Source organism: Phaethon aethereus (assembly GCF_964289735.1).
Source record: "Phaethon aethereus genome assembly, chromosome: W".
NCBI classification, from domain to species: Eukaryota; Metazoa; Chordata; class Aves; order Phaethontiformes; family Phaethontidae; genus Phaethon; species Phaethon aethereus.
This window is the reverse complement of record NC_138581.1, coordinates 5,407,717-5,428,479: the sequence shown is the minus strand read 5'-3', so window position 1 is coordinate 5,428,479 and position 20,763 is coordinate 5,407,717. Positions and strand designations below refer to the sequence as shown.

General features: G+C 43.9%; 1 protein-coding gene across 1 annotated transcript in view; it reads right to left on the bottom strand.

Annotated features, from left to right (window-relative positions):
• Positions 1–16,950, bottom strand: part of LOC309415228 (ectopic P granules protein 5 homolog) — a gene marked incomplete at its 3' end in the record, with an annotated part of 60,275 nt that extends 43,325 nt beyond the window's left edge. Inside the window, exons 1-11 of the mRNA XM_082012679.1 lie at positions 16,876–16,950; positions 12,465–13,403; positions 9,105–9,348; positions 8,095–8,231; positions 7,406–7,513; positions 5,792–5,865; positions 3,320–3,428; positions 2,689–2,803; positions 1,928–2,078; positions 728–883; positions 219–376 (exon numbers count right to left, since the gene is read on the bottom strand). Of these exons, the coding sequence (XP_081868805.1) occupies positions 219–376; positions 728–883; positions 1,928–2,078; positions 2,689–2,803; positions 3,320–3,428; positions 5,792–5,865; positions 7,406–7,513; positions 8,095–8,231; positions 9,105–9,348; positions 12,465–13,403; positions 16,876–16,929 (2,245 nt within the window). The 5' untranslated portion in view covers positions 16,930–16,950. The remainder of the gene's footprint in view (positions 1–218; positions 377–727; positions 884–1,927; positions 2,079–2,688; positions 2,804–3,319; positions 3,429–5,791; positions 5,866–7,405; positions 7,514–8,094; positions 8,232–9,104; positions 9,349–12,464; positions 13,404–16,875) is intronic.
• Between the last annotated feature and the right edge of the window lie 3,813 nt (positions 16,951–20,763).

Genomic DNA, 20,763 nt, shown 5'->3' with positions numbered 1-20,763 from the left:
AACTAAAATAACAGTAGATCCAACAATTCCTGTTAAAATGACAGTTTGGGTAAACAAGTACTGGAAGACCACGAACTGCCCAAGTCACTTCTAAGGCCTCTGGACCAGTCATGCTGCTGAGGGCGTATTTAACAATGGAACATGCAAAGAATTAAAACCGTAGCTGATGCAGCAGTAGCCAAATTGATTAGAATTGGTTCCGAGTGTAGGAATTCTACCTTTGAGTCTTTGTTTGCAGTCAGCAGGTTGCAAAGTAGAGCAGAGTTTTTCCAGGTGCTCACTCTCTGCACAGTGCATGACAAAAAAGAGCCTCCAAAGCATGTTGCTGGATAAGGTTCCGTAAGGCATCTCAGACATGAACAACCAGACTCCCAACCTGTTGGATTTGAAAAGGCAGACAGAAACAGTTTCACCCTGATAAATCCTAACATTTGAAAAGCAGACATACACCCACATCTCTGCCCTGTAACAGGAATGTGGGGATGTGTCTTAGCATCTCAAATTCTGAATCAACCTCATCCTGAATTGAAAAGTCCTCAGAGCTTCTGTCATATGCTAGAATTCAAGGCGTAATTCCTCCCCATCTTAATACTATCAATATGCTGAAAAATCCTGCATATTGCAGTCTTGTTTAAACCATTATGTGTTTGAAGCTACTGCAAATCCCAGTTTCAAATATCTAACTCCTCCAAGATGAAGCCAGTATCAATCACATGGGACAGCCTACCTTTTTGCCTTCAGAACATGTAGAACAGCTCTAAAAAACAGCTCATCAAACTCCAGTTGCAATTTTTCCACAGAGTAGGGATGCCCTACTGATCCATATTGTGTATTGCTGCTAACGTATTGGGACCAGTGGTCACTCACATGACAAAGTGTCATCCTACACAGCAGAACAAACAAGTCGAAGCAGGATCATTAAGTATGTCATCACCATATGAAAACACAGACAAGTGCAACTAGATCAGAGTGAAGTTGCAAGAGACACGTTCAACCTTTTGTCCTCTGGTTTCCAGAGATTTCCATATAAATAGCATTTCCCTCCCCTCTTCAGACAGGGTGAGTCTAAATTCCTGTGTTATCCTTCCTTGGTTTTGCAAACAAACAATGCATAATATTCTGTTATACCAAATGAGTTTGTGTATGAACTTTGGAGCCTTAAGATAATACTACATGATGAAACAGCAGTATATGCCAAAGCTCAGCCAGGAATAATTATATCGAGAAAGTTACTGCTCTACTAACACAAAGAAAAACATGTATTTTGTTTCTGATTTAACTGTATCCCCCCCTTGAAAACACACTCATAGAAGCCATATAAAGTGATTGCTAGAGATTTAAAAATAAAGAGCAACTTTTAGGTTTCAAGTACATTTGCTTACTGCAATAATATGATGATTTTCAGGGAGCAAATTAAAAGCCCTAACACAATTTTGGATAACAACAGAAAGAAAGAAGTAACACCAGTTATAAATAGGGGTGATTCGAGAAACTGCTTGTTGGATTTCAGTGACTTTCCAAGACAAGCCTAAGCACATCCCTGATGGATGTCAGCCTGGTGTTCCACAGCTCACTCCGCTCCTTTGTACCCACAGCATTTAGATTCTGCAATTCCCCACTTTACAGGCAGCTTTAGAATCAAGGACTCTGGGATTTCAGATTCCCAGACTGGCTAACCCTAAACTGACCAAGTCTCAGAGCAAAATCTACTCAAGAGCTGTTTGGGGGTTTTGTTTGTTTTTGTTAGTGGGGTTTGGGTTTTTTTGCTTGTTTGGTGGTTGTTTTGTTTTTTTGTTTTAGGTGGGTTTTGTTTTTGTTTTCTAGGTTTTGTTTTTTTTGGGTGGGTGTTTTTTTTTTTCAACTCTCAACTTTAAACCAGACTGTATAAAAAAAACGTAATCAAATCACAGAGAAAATAGTCTCTTACTTGATCAGCTGACCAATTCGCTTCACAAACTGTCGGTAGCGTGCTCTGTTAAATGTTTCTAACCCTGCAGACAGAAGTTCCACTAAGGAGTTTGCAAAAGCAAAAATCTTCATCATCTCCTGGGGAGTTGTTTTTTCAGGAAAATAAGCACCTATGACCGAGACAGAAAAATAAGTCTCAAAAAAAGTGTGAATCTGAATTTTTTTAAGTCACTTAACAAGCACTCAAAGCAACAGTTCACCATATAGCTGTCAAATGGCTCATTGCTTGCTGGCTATATAGTGAATGGAAATTTATGTTTTGTTTATGAAATCAACAATAAATACCTGTTAAGTATGAAAGTACAAAAAAACTATGCAGGTTACAAGACCTCTAACAAGCAATTATCTTCATGTACTTATCCAGAGATTTAGCAAAATAAAGAATGAATAAATAATTATAGGGGGAACTAAAAAAAGAAATCACTATAGCATTATCATAAGAGGCAAAAGGGAAAAATAAGTTCTGAGTACAACCTCAGAGCAGATCAAAACTAAGGGAAAGGACTCCAACATTTTGCATGCTAGTACTGCTGGTAAGTTTTTAAATTATTCCATACACATGGCATACACTTCCATCTCATCTAGTCTGTGAGTTGTTGCAGAGGTTCATTATTACTTCACTCAGAGACTCTCATAATGCAGTAGCATTCTTGGCAGTTTTAGTCATTAATACAATTAACGTGAGCAAAATGAAGAATAACTCTTTAGCAGCTGATTTACCTCCAGACTTAAACCCAAGGAACTGCTGAAAGAGTTCATGAAATGGAAACTGTGACAACAGGGCAATCAAGTCATCTTCCAAAAGCAGAATCCAGCTTGTCTCAGGATCCTCATCCTATAGACAAATACAGTCGCTTTTAGTAGCTTTACAATAAAAGGCGTGGTAAAAGGGCTTCACTATTGTACTAATAACAGTTTGCTTGTAAGAGGAAAACAAAACACAAATCAACTCTCCTTCCCATACACACACAAGCTTCTAAATTCTTTTTCTGTGGCTATTTCTACATAAAAGCCCTCATCAGCAAGGAAATAGAACTAGAGGCAACGCTATGTCAGTCCAAACCAGCTTCCAAAGGGAAGCACCTATTCAACCATATGTCTACTTCCATGCTCCTTTTGCATGCCATAGCTCAAATCTTTAAATTCTATCTATTAATACACATTCCCAGAAGCTCCACTATCTACAGCTGTATCCCAGACATACAAGCAGAGTAAAATAGATCTATGTTTTGACTGATGCTTTTTAACTGAAGTAGTCAGCTTTTCTTCCTCAATTTCACAAAAATCAATACAACAAGCTTGAGCAAAAGCATAAAAAGGAAAAAAGAAAAAAAAAAGTTATTTGCTGTACCTCTTCTCCTCCTTCATCTACCAGGGTCCAGTTTCCAGATTCTTTCCCAGATGAAGAGGAACTTTTCCTTTCATTTGGCTTCATATGGCACATGAAGTCCAGCCGATTTCTGATTTAAAGTAAAAAATCAAGTTTACAAAAAGAGAGAAAATTAAAAATTCTGAATTAAGTCATCTTTTAGTTAAGAGAAGATATTAAAAAAAACAGATATCAAGAACAAGAAATTAACAAATATATGTCAGAAAGCTGCCTGGCAGAAAAGGACCTGGGGGTGCTGGTTGACAGCCGCCTGGACATGAGCCGGCAGTGTGCCCAGGTGGCCAAGAAGGCCAACAGCATCCTGGCCTGTATCAGAAATAGTGTGTCCAGCAGGAGTAGGGCAGTGATTGTGCTCCTGTCCTCGGCACTGGTGAGGCCGCACCTCAAATACTGTGTTCACTACCAGAAGGACATTGAGGTCTTGGAGCATGTCCAAAGAAAGGCGACACAGCTGGTGAAAGGTCTAGAGGAGACCCTCCTATGAGTTGCTGCTGAGGGAACTGGCGTTGTTTAGCCTGTAGAAAAGGAGGCTGAAGACCTTATCACGCTCTACAACTACCTGAAAGGGGGTCGTAGTGAGGTGGGTGTCAAGTCTCTTCTCCCAAGTAACAAGCTTGTCCTACTGGACAAGAGGAAACAGCCTCAAGTTGCACCAGGGGAGGTTTAGACTGGATGTTAGGAACAATTTCTTCACTGAAAGGATTGCGAAGGCATTGGAACCGGCTGTGCAGGGAAGTGATTGAGTCACCACCCCTGGTGGTACTTGAAAGAACTGTAGCCATGGCACTTAGAGACATGGTTTAATTGTGGACTTGGCAGTGTTAGATTAATTGTTGGACTTGATGATCTTATAGACTCATTTAGGTTGGAAAAGATCTTTGATGACTTGACAACCTTCAAGACTTGCACAAACCTGCTGTGTTCAGTAAATAATCTTCCAAGCAATATTCTGAACAATGTAAATGGCTATCAGCCCTATATAGCAAGCACATTTAAATAGGCAAGAAGTAACACTATTCTTGCCCATGTGTACAAAAACTCCTTTTAAAAAGGAAAAAAAAGATTAAAAGAAGGATATATTATTTCAGAAGAGGTACTCTACAACAAGCATTTAAGGCTATCACCTGGTGAGCCAACAACAAACAGGATGAGTGCAGGCCAGCTCCACTATACAACGTTCATATCTGCATTAGCTGGACACCACATCAACATTAGTAAGACTGGTCTTACATACGCTGAGCTACCACAACTAAAAACCTTCCAGGAAAGAGTTGCCTTGAATCAAGTCAGCTCCAGTTCCATGTATTAGACCACCTTAAGTCTGGGATACCAGTTTTCAGACTTTATACCATATAAATGCTTAGTTGTTCAGGCATACCAGCAAGTTAAACGAACGTGCAGAAAGGTTATAGATATAAAAAGTTAAAATCGTAACATCCAACTTCCTTCTAACTTGAAACGTACCAGCAGAACTCTGCACACAGTGCCACAAAACTCCAGCATAGTATCACGCTCCTTATCTCCTTGAACTTATACTCTGATAATATGAACTTATTAGAAATGAAATACATGTTTTAAGATACTGATTTCACAAAACAAATCCAGAATTCAAACTTGTTTCTGACATGCAGCAGCTGTAACAGACATCTTGTATCAACAGTTGAGACCATCACTGCAGACACCTTAACTTAGCCCTTGCTCAACACACATCAAAACAAAGCATCAAAATACACTGGCAACACACATGCCCTCAGGATACACTTGTTTCCACAGAAAATGTGAAAACAAAGCCCTTTAAAACAATAGCCTCCAATAAACAGGGCTCTGACTTAACTCAGGGTCAGGCTATAAGGATCACGATCACAACCCTAAACACCAGCAGTTTTGATTCTTTGACATTAAAATTTGGGCAGGGCAAAATTTCTTAACTGAAGCACATACAAGTTTTCACTAATGACTGATTTCATTAACTAGCTTCTCCAAACACCATGTATTCTTTCTAGATTGGAAAAAAAAAAAAAAAAAAGATGAAAAATAAATTAAGAAGCCCAACCAGTGTATACACCAACTTAGCAAAACCTTCACGCAGGGGCCTCTGTTGCAGAGACAGTGTAACGAACAGGCCATTGTGCAAGGCAAGAACTCTATTTCAGAAGTCACAGTAACAAAACATGCGAGGTATGTCAGTCTTCACAAGCTATTTGACAGCTGAAAGCAAGCTGCATCGTACTGCACACAGCTGGAGAACGTACTGCCAAAGCTGTATTTTAAGATGAGTGGGTAAAAAGAGTTTGAATTAAACTGTGAATCTCTTATTTGTGCCTGGTTTTATGACTTTGCCTGCAATTAACTTTCAGAGTTTTACAAGTAGTGTGTCACGTTTTCTACTCTTAAACAATAAGAATGTATTTATAAAATCATATTCATACTTACTTGACAGGAGACATAAGCAGGGCAAGAGACTGCATGAAATGAAAAACACCTGATGGGTTATCCAAGACTTTGATCTGAAATGAAAAGCAAAAATCTAAGTAAATCTAAATAACTAAAACAAAGGGCAAATCAGTTTTATCAGAGAAATGCAAATTCTGAGTTTCACATTTTTCACTAGCTTTTTGTTCAGACTAAAAAGTATCCATGAAAGACAGTGCCCACACCCTGGAGGAAGTATTGCTGGGGCAAAATATTGGGAGTTGTCCAAAAGAAGTACTCCTAGAAATTAAAGGAGTTTTAAAAAAAAAAAAAAATATCAAAGCTCTACAAAAAAGACAACTTTTCTCTTTGTTTCATGTGTACTTCTGGGCACCAGGGGGAATTAGAACGTTGAGCACAGGAGGATTTAGGATCCTACCATGTTAGGTTAACAGTTGGACTCAATGATCTTAAGGGTCTTTTCCAACCTAAATGATTCTATGATTGTATTCTATCCTTTTATTTCATTGCTTGCCTTTGTCGTGTTAGTGTAACTGCAATATTTTTCATATGGCTAGATTTCCCACATCTTCCCCTCTTGGAGGAACAAAAATGTTCTTTGCAAGAACACCCTGGTGCCTTTGGATATCTGCACTCCCTCTGATCTATACAGAATCACAGAATCATTAAGGTTGGAAAAGACCTTTAAAATCATGAAGCCCAACCGTCAGCCCAACACCACCATGCCCACTAAACCATGTCCTGAAGTGCCACATCAACACATTTTTTGAACACTTCCAGTGATGGTGACTCCACCACCTCCCTGGGCAGCCTGTTCCAATGCTTGACCACTCTCTCCATAAAGAAATTTTTTCTAATATCCAATCTAAACCTCCCCTGGCATAACTTGAGGCCATTTCCTCTCGTCCTATCACCAGTTACTGGGGGGAAGAGACCAACACCCACCTTGCCACAACCCCCTTTCAGGTAGTTGTAGGGAGCGATAAGGTCTCCCCTCAGCCTCCTCTTCCCCAGACCGAACAACCCCAGTTCCCTCAGCCACTCTCCATCAGATTTGTGCACCAGACCCGTCACCAGCTTCGTTGCCCTTCTCTGGACACGCTCCAGCACAACATCCTTCTGGTAGTGGAAAAATGAACCCTTGCCCTTGAAATTACCTAATAAACTTCTCAGAGAAACCAGTCGCATTTCAATGTGCAAGATAGGAAAATCTGTTCTTCCTCATCCCTTATATACCACAGAGCTGCCTCCAATCTCGCCTTGTCTCATATACAGTTGCTGCTTCAAGCCTAAATATTCTTTAAATTTCTTGGAGATCACTCCCAAGACCTGCTGCTGCATGAGGCCTTCTGAGGTACACCACAAGTCCTTAACTCCCTTTCATGGAGTCCCTCTAGTCAAGAATGAAAAGTGTGTTTCCCTGTTCACCTGCTCATGGTTGGGCTAACATGGGTAAATACATCCCTTGACAAATCCCTCACTGTTACCATGATTCCACACACATGGAAACATGATGTCGGTCATGAGGGATTGACTAGGCAAAAGACATTCTCTGCTCCTATTCACTCCACTCCCACTCCAACTTTCTGACAATAAAGTATTAAACATTCACACCTGAATGAATGGACAAGCCCATTCGCTGATGCCAGCTGGACACCGAAGGATGTGGTTGAAGAGAAAGAGATGGTCACCTGGACAGCCAATTCTTTGCAACACAGACACCTAAAGGGAAGTGTATTAAAATCTTGTAAACAATTTCAAGGCTCACTCCTTTATAATCTTGCTAACTAGAGTAACTATTTTTTCATTTCTTTTTCCATGCTTTCTAACAAACGTCAATTTTCAGAGCAAGTTACAGGAGAACAGTATTTAAAAGTCTGCTTGCTTGGCTTATAAGCCACAAACTGTTTTCTTTGGTGTAGAAAAATTACTTTGCAATTGCATTAAAAACTAATTTATTTATAAATCAGCAAGAATAAAAGTTTCTCAAAAATGACAAGTCTGAATAGTTTTCATTTCAAAATAAGTAAAAGCATAATGAATGTTAAGTATTAAGTCCACTTTGAGAAGTGTCAGCTGCTCAGGTGCCAGTCCTCATTAATGCTGCTGACCTCCATCAACTTCATCAGACAAGGGAATTCATTCTAAAGATTCACTAACAGATTCTGATCCTCAAGTAGAGCAAACCCCCAAAAAATCACTGCACGTGGGACAGTGAGAGACACAGTAACACTTTCAGAAATGACTCCCGAATTCATCCCATGCGTTGGATCAAACAATTATATCCATGCTTACTCCCTCACCAGTCTCTGCAGCCACATAAGAAGGTCACTCTGAAACTGAGGGTCTTCGATAACTCTGCGAGTGAAACTGAAAAGGACGCTGATACATTCCTTCAAGTGGCTCAAGTCTGAAGAAAGATTTTCTGACTGTTTTGAAACTGTAAATTGAAAACAGAATTAAGGAGCTTTGACAAGCAGCTCTCAGAGCAGTAGCATAAGTAGTGGTTTTGGGGCTATATAGAAAACTTGCTCTTTATCTATAGATACCAAGATATTTCAACACAGCTGCTTGCTATATCTGACAGAAAAGAACTTTAGAGTACTTGATTTAAACTTATAATTAAGCACTGAACATTAATTACAAGAGACTATACTATGGTTACTCTCATAAAAAGCCTTTCCTCAACATAAACTTCATAAGAACCACCATTTACTATGCATATAAACTATCCAGGAGGTGGGAGGCAAAGGGAGGAGAACTAGAAAGGATAAATAGCCAGGGTGGGAGGGGGAGGAATGCTTTAGCTAAAAGGTTATATTGGCACAAATCCAAATAAAGAATACACCTAGGATAAAAACCAAAAAGTTTTCTAAGTATTAGAGCTGCGAGATTTCAAATAGCCTTCCAAGAGGAAGCAGGAAAAATATCCAGCTGGTTTTAGAATTGTGCATAACCAATTTGGAAAAGAGACTATATTAAACATTGCCTTTGACAACAAAAGATTGGGGTCCAGGTATCCCATCCCACCTGGTGTTCCTCTACAGTAACCAGTGGCAGTATGTAGCTTAGACAGAAGGCAGCACTCCTGCCTGCATTCAGCTTCCACTCTCCAGGTGAATAAGTTAAGAGAACTGGAGTTTTTCCTGTGAGAAAAAAAGTATCACTGATCCCTACATAAGATCTACAGATTTTAGGATCAGAGCAGAAACACTCCAGAATACAAATTCCACCCCAAGACTCCAAAACTGCAGGTGAACAAGGTGCTGGGCACTCTAAACAGCATGGGGAGTGGTCTAAACCAGCAACACACCTTGTTCTTGCTGCTGAAGAGCCACTGATCTCAGCAGGGACGAGCTGCTGAGCAACCTGTAGACATATGATTCCACTTGCAACCGGGACAACACCGAGGTGTACGAGTGCAGCACCAGCGTCTGATGCACGTGCTCTGCTTTGGCTTCAAACAGCTTTTTCAGTTCCCACAATACACTTTCATTCAGCTCCACTGTCTGGTAGCGATGATGACCTGTCACTTTGCACTGATCTGCACAGACACCCTGAAAAGAAAGCAATTATTTTATTTAAGTGGCTTTGTCATTTGCTGGGTTAAGTGTGCTTACAGAAATTAGCCTTGACATAACCCTCCTCTCAACAGATTTCAAACTTTGCATAAAAGGTGCTGCTTCACAGGTGGAAAAGACAAACATGACAAACCTGTCAGCCTCACCTCTGTGCCTGGGAGGATCATGGAGCAGATCCTCCTAGAAGCTATGCTGAGGCACATGGAGGGCAGGGAGGTGATTTGAGACAGCCAGCATGGCTTCACCAAGGGCAAGTCCTGCCTGACCAACCTAATGGCCTTCTGTGATGGAGTGGCCACATCAGTGGACAAGGGAAGAGCCAGATGTCATCTATCTGGACTTCTGCAAGGCTTTTGACATGGTCCCCGACAACAGCCTTCTCTCTAAATTGGCAAGAGATAGATTTGATGGGTGGTCTGTTGGGTGGATGAGGAATTGCTTGGATGGTCGCACCCAGAGGGTAGTGGTCAATGGCTCAATGTCCAAATGGAGAACGGTGACGAGTGCTCAGGGGTCTGTACTGGGACCAGTACTCTTTAATATCTTCATCCATGACACAGACAGTGGGACCGAGTGCATCCTCAGCACATTCACAGATGACACCAAGCCGAGTGGTGCTGCTGACATGCCTGAGGGATGGGATGCCATCCAGAGGGACCTGGACAAGCTAAAGGCATGGGTCTGTGTGAACCTCATGAGGTTCAACAAGGCCACGTGCAGGGTCCTGCCCCTGGGTCGGGGCAACCCCCGGTATCAGCACAGGCTGGGGGTGAAGGGATGGAGAGCAGCCCTGCCGAGAGGGACTTGGGGGTCCTGGGGGATGAAAAGCTGGACACGAGCCGGCAATGTGCGCTCCCAGCCCAGAAGCCAACCGTGTCCTGGGCTGCCCCCAAAGCCGTGTGGCCAGCAGGGCGAGGGGGGGGATTCTGCCCCTCTGCCCCGCTCTGGGGAGACCTCCCTGCAGGGCTGCGTCCAGCTCTGGAGCCCTCGGCACAGGAGAGACATGGACCTGCTGGAGCAGGGCCAGAGGAGGCCCCAGCAACGCTCCGAGGGCTGGAACCCCTCTGCTGGGAGGACAGGCTGGGAGAGCTGGGGGGGCTCAGCCTGGAGCAGAGAAGGCTCCGGGGAGACCTTCCTGCAGCTGCCAGGGCTGAGAGGGGCTGAGGAGAAAGATGGGGACAGGCTTTTTAGCAGGGCCTGTTGCAACAGGACAAGGGATGATTGTTTTAAACTAAGAGAGGGCAGATTCAGACTAGATAGAAGAAAGAAATTTTTTACGTTGAGGGTGGTGAAACCCTGGCCCAGGTTGCCCAGAGAGGTGATCGATGCCCCATCCCCTGGAAACATCCTAGGTCAGGCTGGACGGGGCTCTGAGCAACCTGCTCTGGTTGCAGATGTCCCTGCTCACAGCAGGGGGGTTGCACTAGATGGCCTTTAAAGGTCCCTTCCAACCCAAAGGTTCTATGATTTTTCCTACACACTTTTTAGAGCTGCTGGCTACCAAAGATTCACATCGCTGACTTCTGACAAAATTACTCTATAAGCCCTCGATAACTCATATTTAGAAATAGACAAGTGACTTGTCTGTGTCACTTACAGATGTGAACAAAATCAGGTGTCTTTACTCAGTGAGCGCAACTGCATCTCCGTTTATAGATTTCCGTAAATATTTGCAGCTGCTGTTTTAAAGCTAAAACATATACTGAAACAAGATAAATATTTTTCTCAGTTCCCAGAACTGAATATTTATAGCAATTCCTTACTGTACATTTAAAATTTTCAGAAATTAACTTACTATAACTTTTTCCCAAACTGGAATTAAAAGCTGAGGCCTGTCTTCCCCTGTCCTATCTCTAATTCTTCAGCACAAGAAAACCATAATACATAACATTCCCATTATTCCTCTATGTAACCAGGAAACAGGCTTCAGAGCCAGCACTTTGGAAGCTTAGCTTGAAAGTATCCCTGCGTTTCCTAAGTTAGTAGAATGGGAATTTTGAATTGGTCTAAAGATAACAATTGTTCTGGACATACAATAAATACATAGTGAATCAGGATGGAATAAAGCAAGCAGCAAGCTTAGCCAACTGTATGATGCTTAGTGGGGATGTAAGAGTGAAGCCAAAATTGCTTTCAACATTGAAAGCAATCAACACAAATCTGAGAGTCCAGTGAGGTTCAGTGTTACTCCCTAGTAAAAAGGAGAAACTCAAATCTGTTCAGTGGATGTCTCTCAACATCTCAACTCTGAGGAACTGCGCAGAAGCAGCACTGCACTCACAATAACAGTAAGAGCCACCATATACATAGGTACTTAGCACCTTTGGACAATTTTGATGACGTGTCGGCTATAAACAGCACCAGAGTGCCAGAACAATTTTATTTGCTCCCACTGTAACGTTGAGCTCCAAAAACGAGCTACACAGAATGAGTTTTGGGGAAAATTTTTCTGATGTGTGCACCAAAGAGCTCCCCAAACCCCTCTGGTTTGCAGACAGAAAGGCTGCAGAATACCATGACCACCCTGGAAGTAGCTAAAACCACAGCATCACTTACAGAGCAACCTACAGTTACTGAAAGTGGAGGGATCTCACACACCCTAGGCTTTGAGCAACAGGGTCACCCACAAGCATGACTCACGCTCCTCTGCAGCTACCGCCTCTGACAGCGGGACAGTCAGGAATGACGTCAGTGAGAACTGTCACTAGAGGCAGCAAGCCAGATGGGACATCACTGCTACGGTCATTCTGAAGTACTTGGAGTACTGTGATGTAAACTACACCCAGCACTACAGGCAGAACTGGCTGTACACAGCTCATTCTGACTGACTACAGACATGAGTCTGACCCCAAAAAAGATCCTGCTACCCTACTCTCGCCAGAGTTTAAAAAAAATCAAACAACAAACTGTCTTAAATCTTAACAGGAGGATGATACTCTGAAGTACTGGGGGTCAGTGGGGAGACAGAAAGCAAAGGCAATCACCTCTTTTAAAACAAAATAGCTTAAATATGATACACCTGACAGCAAGTAAAATTAACATCTGGAATCACATCCAAACAATTTGGATTCAAAAGTAGCTTGCAACAGCACCTGCACAGTTTTCTGTTCTTCTTTAAAAGTCCATAATCTCCCCTTAACATTTTGGCAGTCTGTTGTCATAGCCTGCAGCTCTGCCTCAGCCAGCAACAGCTGCTTCCTGCAGCGCATGTAGTTCAGGAGTAGTTCATAAAATTCGTGCCTGTCCTGATGAGCAACACTTTCAAATTCCTCCGCATAGGAGTCAACATTCTCCAACCACGAACACGGCTCAAAAATTTTCAGCTGTTCTCTGGTAAATGGCACCAGTTCTGGTTCAGTTGGGAGCTCTGGATACAGCCTTTCATTGTGCAACAGTGGTTTAACTGTTATTACGGTTGGTCTTTCATAGGACAATTCAGCTGACAAGTCTGGATAAACTGGTTTCAATCCCAAACGCTGAATACGCGTTTTGGATTTCTCCGAGAGCTGTGAGATACAAAGAGGAAGTTTCTCTGAAGAACGGACAAGAGGATTTTTAATATCTGGTACATTTTCAGTTCCTTTGTCCTGTACAAAGCCCACTGCTGTCTGAGAGCCAGCAGCGCTGGAATGAAAGGTACTACTCGATAAATCACAGTTTCCTGATCCACTAGCAACCACCTCCACAGGGCTGCGAGGTTTGTCCGACTTGCTTTTTCCACTCTTCTCAATATCCCCCCCACATTCTTCATGGGAAGGATCAGCTTTGAACTCTTCTGCATCTGTGGGAGGATCCAGAGTCACTGTCAAAGACCCTCCACTTGCTGAAGTTAAATTACTCTGGGGGACGTGGCACACATCGTTTATAGTTCTTCCATCCTCTACTTCATCATTGAGCTGAATTTCTGTAAATTCTCCAGGATATTCCACTTGCTCTTTACTGTCTTGAGAAGATACTTCTGCCACAGGAGGGAGGAAGACCTCATCAGACTCTTGTATCTGGGACTCCTCATTACTTTTTTTCTTTTTTTCCTAGGAAAAAAAAAATTAACATGTCACTACCAAGTGAATCTCTCCCCCTTGCATCCCAAATCCCACCACCACCAAAACCAGTATTTGTCAACATCACAGCTCTGAAAGTCCCTCAACACATTAATTTTCATAATATTGAAGGTATAACAAATGCACCAAACAGATCATTGTTCTTTAGTTGCCCTTTGAAGACTGTCTATCAGCACCTCTTTCCTTGGTCACTTCTTGAACAGCCCTTCAACATTTCTACATTAAAAGCTATAAACATCCCAGGACAGAGTGTTTCATTAACATATAAAATAATCAAAATAACAAGATCCTGAACTCTAAAAAGAGTCCCTGGATCTTCCCAAATTGCAAACAGTTATGTCAAGACTCGCCTTAAGTTTTACTGAAATTTTTTTTTAATATTTTAATGAATAGAAAGTCATTTTCAAAAAAGTACTTTCAGAACAATGAAAGTCTGGAATGCATTCCCTAATTACATTCTAAAACAATCACAAAATCTGTACAAATACTGAAATACCTCTTTTCAATAGGGATTACATACTAGAGACGTCAAAAAACTAAGTAGTGACCTTAAGATTATCCACTTTTAAATTATCAGTCTGGAAGTAAACAGTTCCCATAAACCTAGTCTAAGGTGTAGATTAGCCTCTTTTCCAAAGCGCAGCAAGGGAAATAATGTTGCAAAGAAAATCAATAAAGATTTTGTCAACTTGTAAATCATTTGCCAATTTGTAAAACAAAAAATTGGCAAAGCCTTTTGCCAAGTTGTAAATTGTTTGTGTATACCTACCTGTTTGTAAGAAGTGAAACCGAGAAGAATTAGGTTACAGCGCTCCAGTTTTAGATGGCCCAGATAGCATAACAAAGAACACAGCTGAAGTTAGGAAAAGCTCTCAATGCTCCTCCATGACTGGGGAAAAGATGATAGTTTTGGAAACTTGCTGACAGTATCATACTTTCACTAAACATCTGACATGACTTATGAAAACAGCTCAAATAAAGGTGATAGCTTTTATTCTTAAGCCTCATTTTATTGCAGTGCTCACAGCTTCTTTATAAAATGGCAATACACTGGCTTTGCTTTCAGACTGTGCTTTCCAGTATATTAAAAGCTGCAAACACTTCTGATCACACTCCAGTTCTGGCACACTCCAAGGCTAGCTAAAGCTACAGGTGAGAGGTTAAAAATAGATCAGCACAATTCTTTAAACTAGGAATTATAGTTATAATAAACATCTCCTGACAATTAACTCAAAGTCAGTAATTTCCACAGGATACTGTATCACTATATTGCATTTTTAACAGTGTCCACATACTTTACGAACACATGCTGGTCTTTTCCCCTCTACAACCTCAAAGTTCCCTCCTGCAGTCCTCATACAGAAGAAACTCCCTTTATCTTTGAGTGGCACCCTGTATTTCTCGCAAACACTACTGTTAGATTAAATCCCTGTTAACGATTGCGGCATTTTTTGCCTTGGAAAGTGAGAACTGAAAGGCACTTCATAAACTTTAAAAGAAACTATTTTATCTGAGAAAGGATGAAAGAAATCAGGTTCTGAATTAACATGAAAGCAAAACCTGTTGCTCTCTCTTCTGAAGTTTAGCCTTTGAGTCAAAGATGATGCCTGCTCGTTAGCCTTGTCCCGTGTCTAACCACCCTCCTCTCCTAGCCTGTCAGTGAAGGACACCTATAATTTTTCAAGAAACATCTCTGGAGTAACGTAGAGCTACCCACTGAGATGCACACAGACATACAGCCTCATCTTCACCAGTTCCAGGTTCACTGGTTTTGCCACCTCACTGTGTTTGAATCAGTCTGGTGTTGCTGGTGCTGGACAAGCTTAACTTTTGGGCTACTATTTTCAGAACGCCCTGGGCTCTGTTCCACTACTTGGCAGCTCCACAGCGGAGCCAGCCTGTCTCCCAGCTCACAAGAATTTCAGATTTTCAAAGGATTATGGCTGCTTCTGAAGCACGGGAATGGAAAAGTCCTTAATGTGACTGGGCTCCATACTGGGGCCTCAAACACCCCGCATATTAACAGAGCTGAGCATAATAATAGCAACAAAAATATCAGGAATGGGTCATGTGTAACACTGAAGGATTCTGGATTCGCACAGGTGACATCACCAGTGAATTGTTCCACAGTGAATTATACCTGGAAGGGATGGCCAAAGACAGTGGCCACTGGAGTCACCGTACACATGTCATTAATGAACTACCAGCGTCATCCGTGACTCACTGCCTTCCTGCAGGGAACTGATTCTCTTAAGCAGCAGTCTTTAGAGTTAACTGCCTTGCTCATGCCATGGGGCTGAACCAAAACAAAAACAATGACACACTCCTCTGGGGTTGCTCTTCCCTCCAATCTTTACTTGCCTTGAGTTCAGAAACCACAGCCACAGTTGATACTTGGATCTAACCTAGGTTTTTGTTTTACAAAACAGTGGTCAATCAATCCATTAATTTATTTTCAGAGGGCTTTGACAGCCATGACTTCAATGCCTTTGCTCTATGTGGTGCAGTTTACAACATGTAGAGGTTAAGCAATTAAGGGAAACATTTCCATTTTGACTCAACTCTGAGGCAAGATAGTTCAGTTCAGATCACGTCCACAAACTACCAAAATTCCATGTAGCACAGCTGCAGGGAATGCAAAGCCTTCAGAAAGCTCTCGGTACTAACATCATGAACATGAAACAAATTCACAAGAAGATTAAAACCTAGGAAAAGCGATAAATTTAACAACTGTAGCACCAACTAACAGAAAAGAAACACCATTATCTGCTACACACGGCCTCATGTTTTCAGCATTTCAAAGCCAAACCCATACGTACAAGATGGAGCAAGACTGTCATCCCAGACTATACTAAAACACCACTAAATGCCAATAAGCTCTGCTGCTTCACTGCAGATGCAACTCCAGCTGTCTCACTGTGCAGAGCTATTTGAGGAGGCCATATGCTATAACAATAAAAAGCTTGCTGACACCCTTTTACAGCACAGGCACTATCACACCCTTCACCTGGCTGCCAATTACTCTGTCTTCTTAGATCGCTTCAGAAAAGTGCACGCATTCAGAAGCCTTTTTAGAAAAACATCCCACCCCCCGCCTAACTGCTTTCAGCAGAAGAGGACGAACAAACATGGATACAAACCCCGCCCGGGGCAGACACCCCTTCCGCTGCTCTATAAAAACAAACAAACAAACAAACAAGGAGTAACCCCAAATACGAGCCAAACCCCTTGACCAAAGCCCCACAGCGGGTAGTAACACCCTCACACACACCTCCCGCTTGCATTAAACCCGCCTCACTGCTGCGACCGCCGCCCGGAGCCGCCACAAACGGGAGGCGGCGGTGACAGAGCCGCCGCGGGGCCGAGCCCCGCCCCGGGACGGCGGAACGATACCGTGAGGCTCTCCTCAGCGCCGCCGCCGCCACCCCCCGGCGCCCCGTACCTTAGGCCTGCTCTTGACGCGGACCTTGCGGGGGGCCCTCACGGCCTCGGCCATGGCCCCGCGCTGCTCCGCGCCCCTCCCGCTGCAGCGCTGGCCTGCCGGCCCGGGCCGGAAGGGGCGGGCCCGCCCACCCCGGCGCTTTCATCCAATCAGCAGGGAGGCACGTACGGGAGGGACAGAGGGACACACCGAGTCGCGGTGCGTCGCTTCCGTAGGGGCTTGAGAGGAGGCCAGGCTCCCCTGTGAGGGCCTGGGGGGAGGCCAGGCTGCTGCTAGAGGGAATGTGGGGTGAAAAGCCAAGCCCCTACTATTGAGGATGGGGAGTGTGAGGTCTCTTTTCACCTGCGTCATGGCAGGACCTGGAAGAGCCGTTGGAGCCGGGCAGCCTGTCCTGCAGCGCCTGTGGTACCTCCAGCCACAGTGGGGCTGCTGGTTCAGCCTGGGGTCTGCCAATGCCCCTTCTGATCCCTCCCTGGAGCCCCAGGGAGCCATGGCTGGAGCCGAGTCCAAGCCCCACTGGGAGCAGAAGTGATTTCTTCCAGACAGACAAGCCCCCACAGAGCTCAGGCCCACCCTGCAGAAGACATCATAGTCAAGGAGTTCATGATCTCGGACAGGCAGTGTCCACTCTATTGGACCTTGTACTTAGGGCTTGAGAAGCCCAAATGTTATTAACGTAATCTGTAATTTATAATATCTGTGGGAAAGGTAAACTATACATGGGTCAGGGCAGGATGCATTGATCCTGACCGGGAGCCCATTGCATGTTGGGGAGCCAGTGAGCCCCACAGCAGGCTCAGGGCTCATGGTAATGGGGTCTGTGGGCAGCTCCTGTCTGGTACCAGCCCTTACGGCACCTGCCCAGCCTCGCCTGTATCTGGAAGTGCAGCAAGAAGTTCCTGTGTGAATATAATTTAGGAAAAGAGATGTTTTCTTCTAAGTAATTTATATATTGGCTCAAAGGACCAAAAGAGAGCTCTGTCAGACTCTGCCCAAAGGTGGAATGCCCAGCATCTGAAGGGACACAAGATTTACTCGCTGTCTGTATTCCTCTTCTTTTTCTGCTTCTGATATTAAAGCAGTTATCTTATTAAGGCATTTGTTGTCTGTCTCTCCCTGTGAGGCACGCGGGGCAGGGATGGCAGGAGCTGTGCAGACAGCACTGCTCTGAGAAGTCGGCACAGCTGGTTATCAGGGGCTGTAAGGAGGCCAGGCCCTTCTATAGGGCCCAGGAGGAGGACAGGCTTTTTCATAGGTGCTTGTGAGGAGACCAAAGTCTTCTGCACAACTTGGAAGACAACCGGGCAAGGGAAGTTACTGAAAATAAAAAGCCATTTCAGCACTCATGGGCACACAGACTTGCTTCTCAGTAGCTCCATGTCTGGACACTCCTCTTCCAAGCCAGGAAGTGCTTGGTTTTAGGTCTATTCAAACAGTTGGTGTATTCAGAACCAGCACCCCTATTTTGGGATTGCTTCTGTGCATTAAGTGAATGGGCAAGCCAAGTTTCAGCCTCATTAGGGACCTCCACATCCAGAAAAGCCTAACACCATCTATTGTGGGGGAAGAGTGACTGGAGGGCTGCCCAGCGGAAAGGGACCTGGGGGTGCTGGTTGACAGCCAGCTGAACATGAGCCGGCAGTGTGCCCAGGTGGCCAAGAAGGCCAGCAGCATCCTGGCCTGTATCAGAAATAGTGTGGCCAGCAGGAGCAGGGCAGGGATCGTGCCCCTGTACTCAGCACTGGTGAGGCCGCACCTTGAATGCTGTGTTCAGTTTTGGGCCCCTCAGTGCAAGAAGAACATTGAGGTGCTGGAGTGTGTCCAGAGAAGGGCAATGGAGCTGGTGAGGGGGCTGGAGCACAAGTCTGACGAGGAGCAGCTGAGGGAACTGGGGTTGTTTAGTCTGGAGAAGAGGAGGCTGAGGGGAGCCCTCATCGCTCTCTACAACTACCTGAAAGGGGGTTGTGGTGAGGTGGGTGTTGGGCTTTTCTCCCAAGTAACCAGCGATAGGACAAGAGGAAAGGCCTCAAGTTGTGTCAGGGGAGGTTTAGATTGGATATTAGGAAAGATTTCTTTACTGAAAGGGTGGTCAAGCACTGTAACGGGCTGCCCAGGGAAATGGTGGAGTCACCATCACTGGAAGTGTTCAAAAAATATGTAGACGTGGCACTTCGGGATATAGTTTAGTGGACATGGTGGTGTTGGGCTGATGGTTGGACTTGATGATCTTAAAGGTCTTTTCCAACGTTAATGATTCTATGATTCTGTGATGCTCAGTCAGCTGAAAAATCCCAATAAAGAAACCATGCAATGTATTACAGAGTAGATACTCTTCCAGGGGAAACAAACCTACATGGTCTGCAGTTCATGGCTAATCACAAGGACTTGTTCTCATGCCAGCCTTCCTTGGGCTACTCTCTCCCACAACTCACTTGGTACTGAGCAAGTACTGAAATAAAGGCTGAGGAAGGATATGCTTTTGTGGGTTTCCTTCCAGGAGAGGCAACTCGCCCCGCCTGATCATCCTAGTGTGCTTTTGGGGTATACCAGCCCTGAGAGAAAGTGAATGTGACAGCACTGAGAAAAAAAAAAACAACATATCCAACACACAAGTCTCAAAACTGATATTTTTAAAATATGTATTTAAAGATTAAGACTACAGCAGGTTCCTTCAGAAGAATATTTGTATACGTGGTCTTTCAGAAATAAAATAGCACAACTGATTCCTTGACATGTGCACTTTGCACAGTTCATTATAATGCAGCAGGACAGATGTTAAAACTCGCCGTGATCTCCACACAAGGAAATACGGGGGACCAGTGGGCTTAGGCACACACCGAACTCAGGCAGATTCAGCTTGAAGAGTATCATATAACTAGCAACTCCTGTTGCTCCAAAGTCAATCACCTAGCACCAGGTTTAGACAGCTAAATTGTGTGCTGGTCCCCATGTCCTCTGTTCCCGTGTCCAGCGTCACAAGGCACTGAGGAGCTGTTCAGCAACACTGCACGCAGGGACGACTTAGAGAGACCAGCAGCCCTGAGGCACGTAAGCGTCTGAATCAAAGCCATAATCATACATATGTTAACAAAAAGGGCATGAACTTCAAGGAGACCTGGTCAGGAAACAAGTTTCATGGCTCCAGGCCAACGGTTTGTTTCCAGTGATGCATAGCCAGAATAAGTCCAAGTTCAGGGATTCACAGAAGTTAATCAAATGGGGCTCTACAGACCCTACCAGTGACAAGATATACCACGAGCCTAAAAAAACATAACCCCTTAATTGGAGAGGCAGTTGGAAGAGCTGACCACCTTTCTTCAGATCCTCAACAATGCCGTAGGGTGCAGGACTTCCCAGCAGGTTTGTGGTGGCACAGCCTCTTGCTAGGTAGCTGCACTGTGGACTGCTGCACCAGGCAAGATGCAAATCAGCTTCCAGTATCAGTGCTTAATCCTGGAGCATGTGTACAGTTAAGCCAGACCCATGGTCCTCCTCTAAGTAAGCTCCTTGAGAGATGTTACTAAATTAAACCTGAATTACAAGTTTAATCACCATTAATGAAAAATGTTAGAAACAGATGAAAGTGTAACCTGAGGTCTGAGAGAGATATATATGCCCTGAACACAAGCCAGCATGCCCAAAGCATCACACAGTGCTCCCCTCGGCACATGTGACTTCTTAGTTATCTGGAGACTGGGAGGCTCCAGCCTCTCCCAAATGGCTGCACTTTAGAAGAACTTCAAATCAAAAACCTTCCGACACAGGTCGCCCCTGTGTCTGGGTCCATCACTTATGTTCCTTTTCTTCCCCTGAGTGTGAAGATGGGATATCTGTCCAAGCAATTTACTGATCAAAGGCACAGATTTTTAGTAGGCACCTTCTGAATAT